This window comes from Zeus faber (genome assembly GCF_960531495.2).
Source record: "Zeus faber genome assembly, chromosome: 4".
In the NCBI taxonomy this organism is placed as follows: domain Eukaryota; kingdom Metazoa; phylum Chordata; class Actinopteri; order Zeiformes; family Zeidae; genus Zeus; species Zeus faber.
In genome coordinates, this window is record NC_137191.1 from 15,047,974 (window position 1) to 15,064,161 (window position 16,188).

Consider the following 16,188-nt stretch of genomic DNA (forward strand, 5'->3'; position numbering starts at 1 on the left):
GACAGACAGACAGATAGGTTAATGCTTATATACAGGCCTCCATAAACATACTTATAGGTCAATGGATATACACACTTACCTTTGTGCCAGAAAATCTGTGCTGCGACCACAATGACAATTCTACATCTGTTAAAATAATTTCTTATGGAAGAGAATTTAAGGCCATTATAACTGTGTGTGTGTGTGTGTGTGTCTGTGCGCGCGTGTGCGCGTGTATGTGCGCGCACGCGTTTCCCTGGTGCAGTGCTAATTTAGACAAAGGGGCCACCGCCTGTCGGATTTAGAGCAGGAAGTAGAACAGATGACAGAAGACGGACAGATGCTTATTTTTCTGCTTTGTGTGCTTGTATTTATGTGCGTCCTCAAACACGTGTTCACAGGCAAAAACACTCGGTGCAAAATCAAGCTCAGCACTCGTATATACTTTTGCCTCTAATTCACGTCCGTACAGGTGTTTGTGCGGCGAAACTGTTTTTTTATATATTTTTTTTCCTTCCGCTTGAATAAAACATCACGAAAATACGGACAATTACCTGTCATTAACAACCACAATGGGGACAGTAACAATTTTAAGTTGAACCATTGTGTTCATGGTCGTACAGTACACATGGCTGATCACTACAGACAATGCGGGTACGCATGTAAATAGTCTTTAAGTCGATCATTAAGTCGAGGTAACGTGTCTATTCTCTCCGCTCCATGGGTCTGTATAACGGCCCTCCTGCAGATCTGCAGCAGGGCCTCGGGACGCTGCCGGCGACAGGGCAGCGTCAGCTTGTTGGAGGCGGAAGTGTAGAAAGTGAGCAGTGCAAAGAGCGACGCAAACGTCCTGTGGCTGCCGTGCAGACTGAAGAGCAGATTCGTCAACAGGACACGAACACTCGTCGGACCTTCGTCAGCATGGTAACTCAGAGTGAAGAAGACGTCCGGCTGACAGCTGTCCCTGGGAAAAACAAGGCATTACGGGGGGCACGGTCACTCGACCAGAATGGCGACGCAAGAACAAAACAACTTTAGTACAAGTGATGAGTACTTCTAACTAAACCTATGTGTATACAGGTAAGTTACCTGATGAGGAAGGTACCAGGTGTTTTTTTGGTAAGCATGCCGTGCGCCGTCTCCATTGTTATCGACCCCCAGTAGAAACCGCTGTGCTGGAGCTGCAGGTAAGTGTGCGTTACCAAGTGATACTCTGTTTGGCTGCTGAATGGACGGAAGTGTGTCGGCCAGCTGTCAAGACCACAGCCGCCTTGTTCCTGTCGTTGGCAGAATTATTTTTTTGTCAATGATCGGCGTCACCGTGGCTTGGGTGACCATCTGTTATATGGTGACGAAACCGGGCTTGTTCGATGTACGAGTCCTACCTGGTCCCAGACGGCCTCAGAACGCCTCTCCAAGTCACTCCCTGTCTTCTGCTGGGGAATGACGCTCAGATCAAGACCTTGATGCCTCTGCTCCAGCTCTGTGACCCCTGGCCCCGCCTTGTCCGATGTGGTCCCACCGGGTTGAAAGGGTTCTACGGGCAAATTGCTGAGGTTCTGTGTCACTGCTTGGTGCTTCAGAGCTTGGTTCTTCCCGGGCCTCTCCAGATTGCCGATGACCATTCTACAGTGGAGAATTACCCACACCATTTAGTTCAACCCGCGTCAGCTTCAGTTCCCCCATAACTGATGTAATTTTTGTTGATCATCTGTAATTCAGTCCACAGCCGTATTCCATCTTCTTCAGCTTACCACATGGAACTGTCGCGACGCACATTCTGATTTGGAGGGCAACTGCAGAGAAAAGAGGTGTGGTGAGCTCAAGTAATTCCATTTTGGACTACGTTTGACTAGCAATTAATGTTAGTGCAATGCAGGTTAAAATCGCAACGAATAGAGACGACTTTCATGGAACATGCAAGTCTTTTGTAAAAACTTGCCCTTGCAACAACAAGAACATCTTATTACGAAATGCAGGTGCGGCAAGACTGACCACAAAGGGATATTATTCAAAAGCGCCGTTTTTAAAATTTCCTTTCACTTTTCATTTCAGGAGGCAAAATGGGGAAAACATTACAATGCCGCTACTCATTGTATGTCCGTTAGCAAATCTTAAATTCAGATCCTGTCCTGTGATTAAATGATATTAAATATGTGTTTTGTGTGTGAATTACAGTGAACTACAGACGGTGGCGGATTATTCAAACAGAAAACACTCGCTCAGGCTAAGGGTGGCTCACTGCATGTGCTCCATTTAAAACCGAAAGTCCGCGCGGCTAATAACTATAATAATAATAATTGCAACATGTTTAAACTATGCCTGTAGAGGAAAATACCAACAGTTATACAAAAGAGGTGGATTACTGAAGTTTAACACTTTTTTTTTTTTTTTTTTTTTCACAAAATGTTACTGTTAAGTGACTGTTAAGTGATAGAAGAAATTTAAATTAAACTTCACATTTCATAAGGCTTTATCTCCTTCAGATCAAAAACGAAAGACTTAATTCTTCTGTATTTTTTGCACGAGACTCGCAACATTTTGTTATCAACACTTTTGCGTGTGTGTGTGTGTGTGTGTGTGTGTGCGCGCGCTCTCTCACCTGTTAGAACGTGTCCTGCTGCTGAATCCCACGATTCTCCTTTGCACGTGAATCAGGACGCATCGGTAGAAATAGTCGCAGCAGTTTGAAACGGTGCTGTGCAACCCAGGGCGTGCGGCGCAGACCGTTTCTTCATGCGCCAATTACCGGGGAAGGGGAAGAGGAAAAGGCTCCCGCACCTCCACTGCTTTCAGTTACGAGTAAAGGCACTTATTATTTGACTCTCCGCACCGGGGGTGGAGCTGAGGACTGATCCGCCACCCACAGCCAGTATAGCACGGAAAGTTGGCTGCAGGCTTTCGTTTTTTTTTTTTTTGTTTTTTTTTGTGCTGTGGTTAACGCGATATTCATCCCAGTTCTGTTTAGCTGGGCAACAGCTGGTTCGATAAACTTCCGCTGGTGCTGATTGGAAGACTGGAGCGACGACGCGCGAATGACTCGTTCGCCGCGAACGAATCTTTTGATTGACTCAGGGGGGGGGGGGGCGGGGTCGGAGTCTCTCGGACAAAGCAGTGGGCGACTGAGACAGTCTTCGACTCGTAAACTAAAATCGATTACCGACTACTAAATTGAAGACCAAGGTGAAACAAAAAAAAAAATGACCAAGGCATTTGGTGTGGGGAATGTGAAGTTTGAGGGTTGCTATGGGTCGCTATGGACTCTGCCCGGCATTTTTGGAGGAGCGCTTCCGTTCAATTGCAAAGAGAAGTAGAAAAAAACATGTCAAGCGTGGAGAAAGGAAGGGAAGGAGGCGAGATTGGTGGCAAGATTTTCCGTGGCGTTTTTGCTTTGTTTTTTTTTTGTTTTTTTGCCCAAACAAGACTTCCACGCCACCTGTTAGACCTACACCGACCGCGTCCCGTCCGCGTCGGCGACTGAGCGACTGGGTGGGAACCGTCTCTCAGAGAGGGAGTCGAACCTCCCAGCGCCGGCGCTGCGATCCCCTTTCGCTTTCGCCGCCGCCCGCCGCGCGTTCCCTGAAATCACGTGATATCGTGATATCGCGCCAGCTGTCAGTTACTTAGGCGCAGCGCGTTACTTTCCCCGTTCCGCCCGCGCCGCTGGTGTCCGTGGCGTTTCGATGAACGCGCGGATATGTCCTCTCACCCGGCGCCAGCTCCTCTGGTCCGACGTATTAAATGCAAATGATGCGTCGGGTCGTTCATTAGCGTGTGTCCGCTTTGTCACCCAGCGAGGGATGTTTCGAAACGCGAGTGTTTGTTGTGGACGCCGGCTGATCGATGTGGCTGCATTTTTTTTTTTTGTTTGTTTTTGTTTAGTTGAATCAGTTACTTCGTTTTTTTTTTTTAATCTCGTCGATATTTATTACGTTTTAATAAAAGGTTCGATTAAGGGGGAGGGGACGTAAGCAAATCATAACAGCCTTTCAAGATCATGCATATTTTATGTCAAAGAGTTAAAAGAAAAAAAGAAAAGAAAAAGTCACCCCGGCAAAGCAGCGGGCGAGTGGGACAATGTTCGACTCGCACACTGAAAGCAATTACCGACTACTAAATTGAAGACCGAGGTAAAACAAAAAAATGACCAAGGAATTTGCTGTAGCGAATGTGAAGTTTGACGGTTGCTATGGGTCGCTATGGACTCCGCTCGGCATTTTCGGAAGATCGCTTCCGTCCAATCGCAAAGAGAAAAAAGCTAAAATACGCAAAACGCACAAAAATGGAGAAAGGAAGGGAGGAAAAAGAAGGGTCGAGGTCTCACACAATTTGATTGCAAGACTTTCCGTGGCAGTTTCTTCATTTTTTTTTTTTTTTAAACCTAAACAAGACCTCCACGCAAGATTTAAAAGGAAAAAAAACATGATCCAAGACAGGTCGTTCCGATCTGGAAACATCATTGTAAACACGTCTGCAATATTTAAACCAGACTTTCAAGAAACCCAATACACTTTATATATTTTTTAAAGTACTCAATGAGCGTTTGTTACCGCGATAATATAAAGGACTCTTTATTGACACCACGTGGTTCTAAAGTGGTACTTCACCCGCCAGACCCCCTTTATCTATTTTCAGCTGTTGGCATGGTAACCGGCGAGCGTCTCTGTCGCAGAGCCAGTGGGTGCGATTCCAGACGTCACGTGTGAAACGGACACAGATCTTCCAAACAAGTTCAAGTTCAAAGAGATGATTTGTCACATAATGCAGTGAAATATATATGAAGTGAAATGTCATGATATTCAAGAGGTTTGTATACAGATACATGACACCCAGTGATTACGCACAATAAGCTCTATAAGCTCTAAAAATACTCAAGTGTGAGATTTTGCAAATTTCTCTACATTCCTAAATGCATGTCATTATAATAATAATAATAATAATAATAATAATGATTTATTATTATTATCTAAGGTTAGGACTTATTTGGCATGCATGAGTAGGGTTAGAGGTTGATGAAGGGGTGGCAGCAATGTTAAAATTGAGGTAATCGTTTTTCTACATGTTCACTGGCAGATTTGGGTGCATACGTCATTTTAAACATGCACGTACAGCGTTGGCCTTGTATGATATAGTTATATTAATTCCCAATCACATTTTTTATGTTTTGGTATAGCATGTTTTGTTTTTTTTGCGTTTAAAACTGTGTGTTATGGTAAGAAAGAAAAATCCAGAATGGCACGGAGGTGGATGGCATCCTTCAGGCAGTCAGGCTGGATGTCTGCCTTTTTTCTTTGCTTCTTGTGTGCATGAGGTAGGCACAGGCTGAAACCACCAGGACCCCATAAGTAGCCAAAACACACTGTGGGACAGAAGCATAAACAAATGTTCCATTAGTCCTCACAGGACAATAAAGCAGTATAATTGTGTGTGTGTTTATGTTTTCCGTACATTACGTCTTCCCTGCAGGGTATAGCTGTTGAAGTATTTCCTCATTCCAGTTAGCTCAGTCGTGGCAGGTGCTTCAATTCCGAAAAGCTGTCTCTGAGGGGGGGCGCACACACGCACACACACACACACACACACACACACACACACACACACACACACTTTGTATTATTGTGAAGAACGCATGATACATATATTTCAGATGGATCTCCAAGCATGGTATTCAGTGCAAATAGTATTCCTATGTAAACAGTTCAGAATCAGAAATACTTTAATAATCCCAGAGGGAAATTACTTTCGTTACAACTCCAATCTACATACAACATATTTACATACAACATATAATAATTATTAAGAAACATATTTATATATAAATAAATATATAAACATATCTATATACAGATGGTAAAGGTAAAATGTACAGTTAAAAATGTGCAAGAAGAAGAAGAAAGTGGATATTACATTACATTACAATACATTTCATTTAGCAGACGCTTTTATCCAAAGCGACTTACAATTGTTCAAACACCGACGGACGCAGCCATCAGGAGCAATTAGGGGTTAAGTGTCTTGCTCAAGGACACTACAGCATGCTAGCAGGAGGAGCCTGGGATCAAACCAGCAACCTTTAGATCACTAGACCACCAGCTCTACCGCCTGAGCTACCATCCCCCTATATCTGTGTTTTGAGGGCAGGTTACAGAGAGGGGGTGTCTGACTCTCTGAGGGAGGCGTTGTAGAGACTGATGACCACAGGCAGGAATGATTTCCTGTGGCGCTCTGTGGTGCATCTGGGTAAGAGGAGTCTTCTGCTGAAGGTGCTCCTCTGCTGGGCCAGTGTGTCGTAGAGAGGGTGTGAGATATTGTCCAAGATGGACTGAAGCCTGGACAGCATCCTCCTCTCTGCCACAGTCGTCAGGGTGTCCAGCTCCTCTCCGACTACATCACCGGCCCTCCTGATTAGTTTGTTTAGTCTGTTGTTGTCTGCGACCCTCAGCCCACTGCCCCAGCATGTGACAGCGAAGAAGATCATACTGGCCTGGCTGAATCAGTGGTCCCGTCCTGCTTCAAGAGGTCCACCGTCGTTCCTGTGCCGAAGATCGCCTCTCCAACCTGCCTGAATGACTACCGTCCGGTGGCCCTCACCTCGGTGGTCATGAAGTGTTTCGAGAGGCTGATTAAGGATTACATCTGCGCCTCTCTTCCCCGCACCTTGGACCCGCTGCAGTTCGCGTACCGGCAAAACAGATCCACGGATGACGCGGTCTCCCAGGTACTGCACACCACGCTCACGCACCTGGATGGCCAGAAGGGGGCCTATGTGAGAATGCTGTTCATTGATTATAGTTCAGCTTTCAACACCAAAGTCCCCACCAGACTGGCTGTCAAGCTGAAGGAGATCGGATTGAATGGTCCGCTGTGCACCTGGATCCTGGACTTCCTCACAGGCCGCCCCCAGGTGGTCAAGGTGGGGAAGTACATGTCCAGCTCCCTCACCCTGAATACAGGATCCCCCCCCCAGGGCTGCGTCCTCAGCCCCCTACTGTACTCCCTGTACACACATGACTGTGTGGCCAGGTCCAGCTCCAACACCATCATCAAGTTTGCTGACGACACCGTGGTCGTGATCACCGACTGCGATGAGAAGGCCTACCGCGAGGAGGTGGCTGACCTGTCACTCTGGTGCCAGGACAACAGCCTACACCTGAACGTCAGCAAAACCAAGGAGCTGATTGTGGACTTTAGGCGTGGATCACAATCGAGGACGCACGCGCCCTTGTGGATTAATGGGACTTCTGTCGATAGGGTGAGCAGCTTCAGATATCTGGGAGTCCACATCACAGAGGACTTAACATGGACTGTTCATACAGACACTCTGGTGAGAAAGGCGAGGCAGCGTCTCTACCACCTCAGGCAGCTGAGGAAATTCCGGGTCTCGGTGAGGATCCTCAAGTCCTTCTACTCTGGAGCAGTGGAGAGCATCCTGACAGGCAACATCACTGCCTGGTTTGGGAACTGTACTGCCAGGACAGGCGGGCCCTGCAGAGGGTGGTGCGTTCAGCTGAACGTACCACTGGAACTACCCTCCCCCCCCTTGCAGGAGCTATACACCAGGAGGTGTAGTAGCAGAGCCCGTAGGATCATGAAGGATCCTCATCACCCCAACAACAGACTGTTCCAGCTGCTGCGGTCAGACAAGCGCCTCCGCAGTCACACAGCGAGAACAGAGAGACTGAGACGGAGTTTTTTCCCGCAAGCCATTAGAACTGTCAATGCTGACCTCACCAGGGGTCCTAACCGAGCCATACACTAGGCTCCACTACCTACTGTACTGTATGTAGCATACTGTACCGCATACTGTGTCACTGTTCAGGGTTGTTCGTGATGCCGTATTGCTGCGCCGTACTGTTGTATACTGTGCTGTATTATCCCAAACACTACCTCACTCTATTCACATTCACATGCCACTTTAATTGCACATATCTGTACATACATAGGCATATTCCCTCTATCTATTCCATTTTATTTCATTTTATTTTTATTGTATTTTATTCTATATATTTTTTATCTTATTCTATATTAGTCGGTCTATTAGAAAGGAATTCTTTACTTTTATTTATTTTTTTCCTAGGACATATTGTGTGCTATCACCGGGTGTGTTGCATTACATTTCACTGCATATATGTATGAAAGTATGTATATGTATGTGACAAATAAAAAATCTTGAATCTTGGCCACAACAGACTCATAGAACATCCTCAGCATCGTCCGGCAGATGTTCAAGGACCTCAGCCTCCGTAGGAAATAGCGTCGGCTTTGGCCCTTTTTGTAGACTGCCTCGGTGTTCCTGGTCCAGTCCAACTTGTTATTGAAGTACACCCCCAGGTACTTGTACTCCTCCACAGTGTCCACAGGGACCCCCCTGGATGGAAACAGGGGTCACGGGTGTTTTTGCCCTCCTCAGATCCACTATGAGCTCCTTTTTCTTAGTCACATTGAGCTGCAGATGGTTCAGCTCACTCCCAGTGACAGAGTTGCCCACAACAGTCCTGTGTTCACTCTCATCACCCTTTTTAATACAACCAACTATTGTTGAGTCATCAGAAAACTTCTGAAGGTGGTAGGACTCAGTGCAATAGTTGAAGTCGGAGGTGAAGAGGGTGAAGAGGAAGGGAGAGAGGACAGTCCCCAGTGTTGCCGACTACCCTGTCCGACACACAGTTCTGTAGGGCGTACATACCGTGGTCTGCCCGTCAGGTAATCAACAATCCAGGACACGATGGGGGGGCCTCCACCTGCATCGTAGCCACCTTCTCACCCAGTAGAGCCGGGCGGATGGTGTTGAAAGCACTGGAGAAATCAGAGAACAGGCCTCTCACGGTGCTCGCCGGCTTGTCCAGATGAGCGTAGACCCGGTTCAGCGGGTAGATGACGCTGTCCTCAACCCAACGTTACAAATGAGAGCGATTAAATCAAAACGAATGGAGCGGTTCGTTTCGGCGGTGTCCAGTACTGTCCGCACGAATGCATCCTTTCACGGAAGTGCGATGGCGGCGGGGGGAGATTGCAAAGGCATGGCGACCACAGCTGTTGACAAGGCACAAAGCGAGCGATCGCCGTCAACACAACACATTCTGCTCGCGTTACCTTCGCCTCTGCTACGAGATGACCAAAGCTGGTGAGAGGGATCCGTGTCTTCGCAGGGGACGTGGGCATGGCTGCGCAATAGATTTCCCCAATAAATAAACACGACAGATCGACATTGCAGTAGGACAATATTAATACAATTTGCAGCGATGCACCGCAGCCTACCGCGTCGTTTCAGACCGGGGGGGGGGGGGGCGGTTACTCAAGTTGTCGCGTTGTATTTTCCGGGATCATTGATGGACAGCTCATATAAGATCATGATTGGTTACAATCCGACGTGTCGTCACCAAGTGGGCGGGGCCTGCGGCCGCTTACGCAATCCGCAGTTGATTGAATTCCTGGTGCCGTTCTTCATTTGGACGCAGGGGGCGCACTTGACAAGTTTATGAAAGGCCCCTGCTGCCTTCATACGTCTCTCTCTCTCTCTCTCTCTCTCCCTCTCTCTCTCTCTCCCTCTCTCTCTCCCTCCCTCTCCTTTTGTGTGCTTGTGCCACTGGAATCAGTAAATACCACATGCGCTAAATAAATGGTTTTTTTTTGGTTAAATCTCCAAACCTCCCTCACGCCGGCAGTTCAAATTCAAATCGATTTGAAGAAATTCCAGCCCGGCGAACATATTCACCATCTATCCAACAAAAACAGCAGCTCTTAACACTTGCCTTTGCAGGTTTATGCACATATAGATGACACTGATTTGTCCATACCCACATAAAAAGCTGCGCGAAGCCATTGAAGGTCTGAGGAAGGCCTGGTCAGTGTTCCTTGGCAGAACCTGTCAGGGTTCGCCCGGGTTCTACCAGCATCAGCCACTAGATGCCGCCAGTACTGCCTTTTCAAGGTTGCTCTGCTTCACCTATTTCTGTTCCTGATTACCCTGCCTCATTAGATGATATGTTTCACCTGTGTCTCGTTTGGTCATCCCTATTTAGACCCTGTCGTTTGTGTCCTCGGGCGCTCAGTCTTGAGTTTGTCTAACCTCATGACAACACTCTTGTTCCAAGATCCCGAGACTTCTTATTTGTTTTTGCCCAGTTTTTGTACTTGTTTTGAGTAAACCTCTATTTTTGCCACCTCGCCTCTGCCTTGTTCTCTGCACCTGGGTTCACTCAGCACACCTCCTAACAGCAAGACTGAGCCACAACATGGACCCAGCAGAGAGCCAGCCTCCAGAGGTGGAGAGCCTGCGGGTGGCCTTGACGAACCAAGGGGCTGCGATTGGCCGACACGAGCGGCTTCTCCAACAAGTCCTGGACAACCTGCAGTTGCTCGCCCAGGCCGTCCAGCAGAGCCAGGCACAGGCTCCACCTATGGCCCCTGCGCCAGCGCTGCCTCCCATGGACCCGCGTCCTCCAGAGCACCGCGAACCACGACTGCCGGCGCCAGAGAGGTACGACGGTAACCCAGGGGGCTGTCGTGGCTTTCTGACACAATGCTCCCTGGCTTTCGAGCTCCAGCCGTCACAGTTCCCCACCCAGCGCTCACAGGTGGCATACTTGGTCACGCTACTCACCGGCAAAGCACTCTCCTGGGCCACAGCCATCTGGAATCGGCAAACCCCGGCCTGCTCCAGCTACCAGGCTTTTGCTGGAGAGATGGCCGAGTGTTCGACCACTCAGTCAGTGGGAGGGAGGCGTCGACACGGCTACTCCGGCTCCGCCAGGGGGGACAGAGCGTGGCGGACTACGCCATCGCATTCCGCACCCTCGCCGTGGCGTCTGGATGGAACAGCGAGGCACTCATCGCGGCCTTCCAGGAGGGCCTCAATGAGGGGGTCAAGGACGAGCTGGCATCCCGGGAGGCGCAGGAGGACCTGGACACGCTCATCGATGCAGCGATTCGGGTGGACAACCGCCTCCGGGAGAGACAAAGGGAACGCGATTTCCCCGCTTCACCAACACCAGCGCGCAGAGCGGCTCTGGGGACGAGGCCTCCCGAGCATCTCCTGGCTATCCCGAGCTCGCCTCCAGCATCAAGGGAGGAGCCGATGCAAGTAGGCAGCACACGGCTCTCTCGGTCCGAACGTGACCGGCGGATGAGAGAGCGCTGCTGCTTGTACTGTGGGATCCCGGGGCATTTCCGTTCTTCCTGCCCTGAGCTCTCGGGAAAAGCCAACTCTCGTCCAGGGTAGGGAGAACTGCGACGAGGCCAACCTTCTCTCCCGAGCTCGAGGCGAACAAGGTCCTGCTGGCTGCCTCCCTCGCCTGGGGAGATCAACATCACTCCCTCCAAGCTATGGTGGATTCCGGCGCTGCAGGAAGCTTCCTGGATGTAGGGCTAGCAAAAGCCCTAAAGCTCCCTCTGGCACATCTAGAGCATCCTCTCACGGTGATAGCCCTGGATGGAAGACCACTGGGTTCCGGTAGCGTGTGCCATCTCACCGCCCCCCTTTGGCTGTCACTGGAGGGAAAACATTCAGAGGTAATCCAGCTCCACCTCATCCACTCTCCTGAGTTTCCACTGGTCCTGGGCTACCCATGGCTAGCCCGTCACAACCCACATCTGGACTGGGCCTCCGGGCGTCTCACCGAATGGGGCCCTGCCTGCCACACCACCTGTCTTCGTTCTAGTCCGTCTTCTCACCCTCTCGAGTCTCCAGTCCGTGTCCAAGCTCGGGCCCCTGCCCACTCCGGAGTTCCTGTCCGTGTCCTGGCTCCAGTCCGTATTCAAGGTCCCATCCATCCCGAGTTTTCACGAGTGCCCCACGAGTATGCCGATCTGAGGGAGGTCTTCAGCAAGAGACGGGCCACCACGCTTCCTCCCCATCGGTCCTATGACTGCGCCATCGACCTTCTGCCTGGCACCTGCCCTCCTCGAGGACGTCTCTTCTCTCTCTCTGCCCCTGAGACTACAGCCATGGAGGAGTACATCCGGGGGGCGCTCACCTCAGGGTTCATCCGCCCTTCTACCTCCCCGGCGGGCGCAGGGTTTTTCTTTGTGGGTAAGAAGGATGGCGGCCTGCGTCCCTGCATTGATTACCGTGGTCTGAACAAGATCACGGTCAAGAATCGCTACCCCCTTCCTCTCATGTCCACATCTTTCGAGCAACTGCAAGGCGCCACCATCTTCACCAAACTCGATCTTCGAAACGCATACAATCTCGTCCGCGTCCGCGAAGGGGATGGGTGGAAGACCGCCTTCAACACACCTACCGGCCATTATGAATACCTGGTCATGCCTTTTGGATTGGCCAATGCTCCCGCTGTCTTCCAGGCCTTTGTAAACTACGTCCTCCGTGAGTTTCTCAACCGCTCCGTGTTCGTCTACATCGATGACATCCTCATCTTCTCCAGGACCCTTCCTGAACACATACAGCATGTGAGACAGGTCCTTCACCGCCTGCCCGCCAATGGCCTCTATGTGAAGCTGGAGAAGAGCGAGTTCCACGCCACCACCGTTCAGTTCCTGGGGTTCGTCATCACCGAGGGTCACGTCCAGATGGATCCTGCCAAGACCGAGGCCGTCCGGGACTGGCCACCACCCACCTCGGTCAAACAGGTGCAGCGCTTCCTCGGGTTTGCCAATTTTTACAGGCGATTCATGCGGGGTTTTAGCACGGTGGCAGCTCCCCTCACCGCCCTCACTAGGACATCCACAGCCCGCTTCGCCTGGACTGCGGAGGCTGAGGGGGCGTTCAGGGCTCTCAAGATGCGGTTCACCGCTGCCCCTGTCCTGGCCACACCAGAGCCTACCCTACCCTTCGTGGCGGAGGTGGATGCTTCCGATGTGGGAGTGGGGGCCGTTTTGTCCCAAAGGACTCACGACAGGAAGCTCCATCCATGTGCTTTCTTCTCCCGTCGCCTCACCCCAGCGGAACGGAACTATGACATAGGGAACCGGGAGCTACTGGCAGTCAAACTGGCGTTGGAGGAGTGGCGGCACTGGCTGGAGGGGGCCCAACACCCATTTGTCGTCTGGACCGACCACAAGAACCTGACATACATTCAGGAGGCCAAACGCCTCAACTCCCGTCAAGCCAGATGGGCCTTGTTCTTCAATCGGTTCAACTTCATCCTGTCGTATCGTCCCGGGTCCAAGAACCTCAAGCCCGACGCTCTCTCCAGACAGTTTGACCCTCCTGAGCTGGTTGAACTCCCCGAGCCCATTCTCCAGAGCTCCTGCATCTTGGCTCCAGTCCGCTGGGGAATCGAGACGCAGGTCCGGCAGGCCCAAAGGAGGGAGGCGGATCCCGGCAACGGGCCCCCGGGTCACCTGTTTGTCCCGAAGGCTGTCCGATCACAAGTCCTGCAATGGGGGCATTCATCCCGCCTCACTGGCCACCCGGGGATCTCCAGGACCCTCGAGTTCCTCCGCAGGCGTTTCTGGTGGCCTACCATGGAGCAGGACGTCCAGTCCTTCGTCGCTGCCTGCACCATCTGCACCCAGAACAAGAACCCCCAGTCACGTCCCATGGGGCTGCTGCATCCCCTTCCCATCCCCAGTCGGCCCTGGTCACACCTCTCAGTGGACTTCATCACCGGCCTTCCACCGTCTCGGGGCCACACTGTCATCTTTGTCGTTGTAGACCGGTTCTCCAAGGCTTGCCGTTTTATTCCTCTGCCCAAGCTCCCCTCAGCTCTGGAGACTGCTGAGCTCATGGTGCAGCACGTTTTCAGGGTGTTTGGCCTGCCCCTGGACGTGGTGTCAGACCGCGGTCCGCAGTTTGCATCCCGGTTCTGGAAAGCATTCCACCAGCTCCTCGGCGCCTCCGTCAGCCTGTCCTCCGGTTTCCACCCGCAATCCAATGGCCAGACGGAGCGGGTCAACCAGGACCTGGAGACAACACTGAGGTGCCTCGTGTCCTCCAACCCTGCCTCCTGGAGCGACCATCTAGTGTGGGCGGAATACGCTCACAACACTCTGCGCTGCTCTTCCACTGGCATGTCCCCGTTTGAGTGCCAGTTCGGGTACGTACCTCCTCTGTTTCAGGAGCAGGAGGCGGAGGTGGGAGTGCCGTCAGCCCAGCGGTTCGTCCAGCGGTGCCGACGGACCTGGCAGAGGGCTCGTCAGGCCCTGCTGAGGACATCCCGGCAGCAGCAGATCCAGGCCAACCGACGGCGCAGACCAGCGCCTATGCTCCGTCCGGGCCAGAGGGTCTGGCTGTCCACCAGGGACCTTCCATTACGGGTGGAATCACGCAAGCTTGCGCCACGGTATGTTGGGCCCTTCAAGATCGTGCGGCGGGTCAATCCTGCCGCATACCGTCTTCTGCTCCCCAGGTCGATGAGGATAAACCCCACCTTCCACGTGTCGCGGCTCCGACCAGTGGTCACCAGCACCTTGGCGCCCACCACGAGGCCTCCTCCGGCGCCTCGCATCATCGACGGTCAGCCCGCCTACACGGTCCGCCGGCTCCTGGACTCCCGCCGGGTCCGCGGGGCCCTGCAATACCTGGTGGACTGGGAGGGTTACGGGCCGGAGGAGCGCTCCTGGGTTCCGGCCCGGGATATCCTGGACCCCTCTCTGATCCAGGATTTCCGCCGTCGCCACCCGACACTCCCTGGAGGAACGTCGGGAGCCGTTCCTAGACGGGGGGGTCCTGTCAGGGTTCGCCCGGGTCCTACCAGCATCAGCCACTAGATGCCGCCAGTACTGCCTTTTCAAGGTTGCTCTGCTTCACCTATTTCTGTTCCTGATTACCCTGCCTCATTAGATGATATGTTTCACCTGTGTCTCGTTTGGTCATCCCTATTTAGACTCTGTCGTTTGTGTCCTCGGGCGCTCAGTCTTGAGTTTGTCTAACCTCATGACAACTCTTGTTCCAAGCTCCCGAGACTTCTTATTTGTTTTTGCCCAGTTTTTGTACTTGTTTTGAGTAAACCTCTATTTTTGCCGCCTCTGCCTTGTTCTCTGCACCTGGGTTCACTCAGCACACCTCCTAACAGAACCACTTCATGTTTCTCGAACAGTAAGGCGTCGAGGGATAACGCATCGCAGCTTGCACGTTGAGCATGCCCAACATGAATTGAACTTAAAAACGTTGGTGTCGGCTGGGCAAACGTCCTACTCAGTTGGAATTGTGGCCATGTTCTCAAATGTAAATTGTTCCCATCTCCAGACACAGAACCCCCTCTCCACTGGCACGCTGGTCGTCGCCGCTATGGGGTCGATAACACCTCATTCTTTTTCCAAAAAAATCAAAGCAGTTCAATGGTTTTCTTGAGCATTGTTTATTTGAAACATTCACGCGACAAAAAAAAAAAACAACCCAAAATGGAAAGTGCGGAAAAATCCTTGATCGCTGATATGATTTCAATTTCCTCAGCACCATGAATTAGTGAGGCACGCGCACGGCGGAGGAAAAAGAAAATGCACCCCATGATGACCGGGCCACACTTCTATGTTTTTTTTTTTTTTTTTTTGTTTGCTCCCGACGGCAGTATTGACAGCAACAAACCTGAGCTTGTTTAACATTTGCATACGGTGACAATCATCGCCCCAGGCCGGTGTGAATCACAAACCACCCTTTGAGGCCTGCCTGGGCCGCTTTCAAAGACCGCTGGCGTAGAGATACAAGGCTTCACACCCTCGGAAGGAGCCGACAACGCACTGCAAGTCCTGGAGAAGGACGACCTCCTGTTCAAAGAAGAGTAACACACTGTACCATGCACCACAAGCACTGCCGATGGCAGAGAGAGAGGGGGAGGGAGGTAGACAGACGGACAGATAAACAGGCAGACAGACGGATAGACAGACAGGCAGATAGGCAGATAGGCAGACACACGGCTAGGCAGACAGACAGATAGCTAGACAGGCAGGCAGATAGACAGACAGACATGCAGACACAGAGAGACAGACAGACAGACAGCGACACAGACAGGTTTCAGTTCAAAGGAGGATCGCTTTGCCTTTGTCGCAATATGGCGACATACTGTACAGACACATTGACAGGGAGATGGAAGACACTTTGACCTGTGTAACGCACTGTTTGGCGAGCACGCGCACCATGACAGACAGAGAGAGAGAGAGACAGAGAGAGAGAGACAGAGAGAGAGAGAGATACAGAGAGAGGCAGAGATACAGAGAGAGACAGAGAGAGAGAGAGACAGAGATACAGAGAGAGAGACAGAGCGAGAGACAGAGAGAGACACAGAGAGAGATACAGATATGTATATGTAT

General features: G+C 51.3%; 1 protein-coding gene across 1 annotated transcript; it reads right to left on the reverse strand.

Moving 5' to 3' along the window:
* Window positions 1–618: 618 nt before the first annotated feature.
* On the reverse strand, window positions 619–1,604 carry LOC307229444 (suppressor of cytokine signaling 1-like; the record flags this gene model as incomplete). Its single annotated transcript, XM_079999444.1, has 3 exons — window positions 619–943; window positions 1,069–1,160; window positions 1,365–1,604. The coding sequence occupies 3 exons, from the start codon at window positions 1,602–1,604 to the stop codon at window positions 619–621; spliced, it is 657 nt and encodes a 218-aa protein (XP_079855570.1).
* Window positions 1,605–16,188: the final 14,584 nt, after the last annotated feature.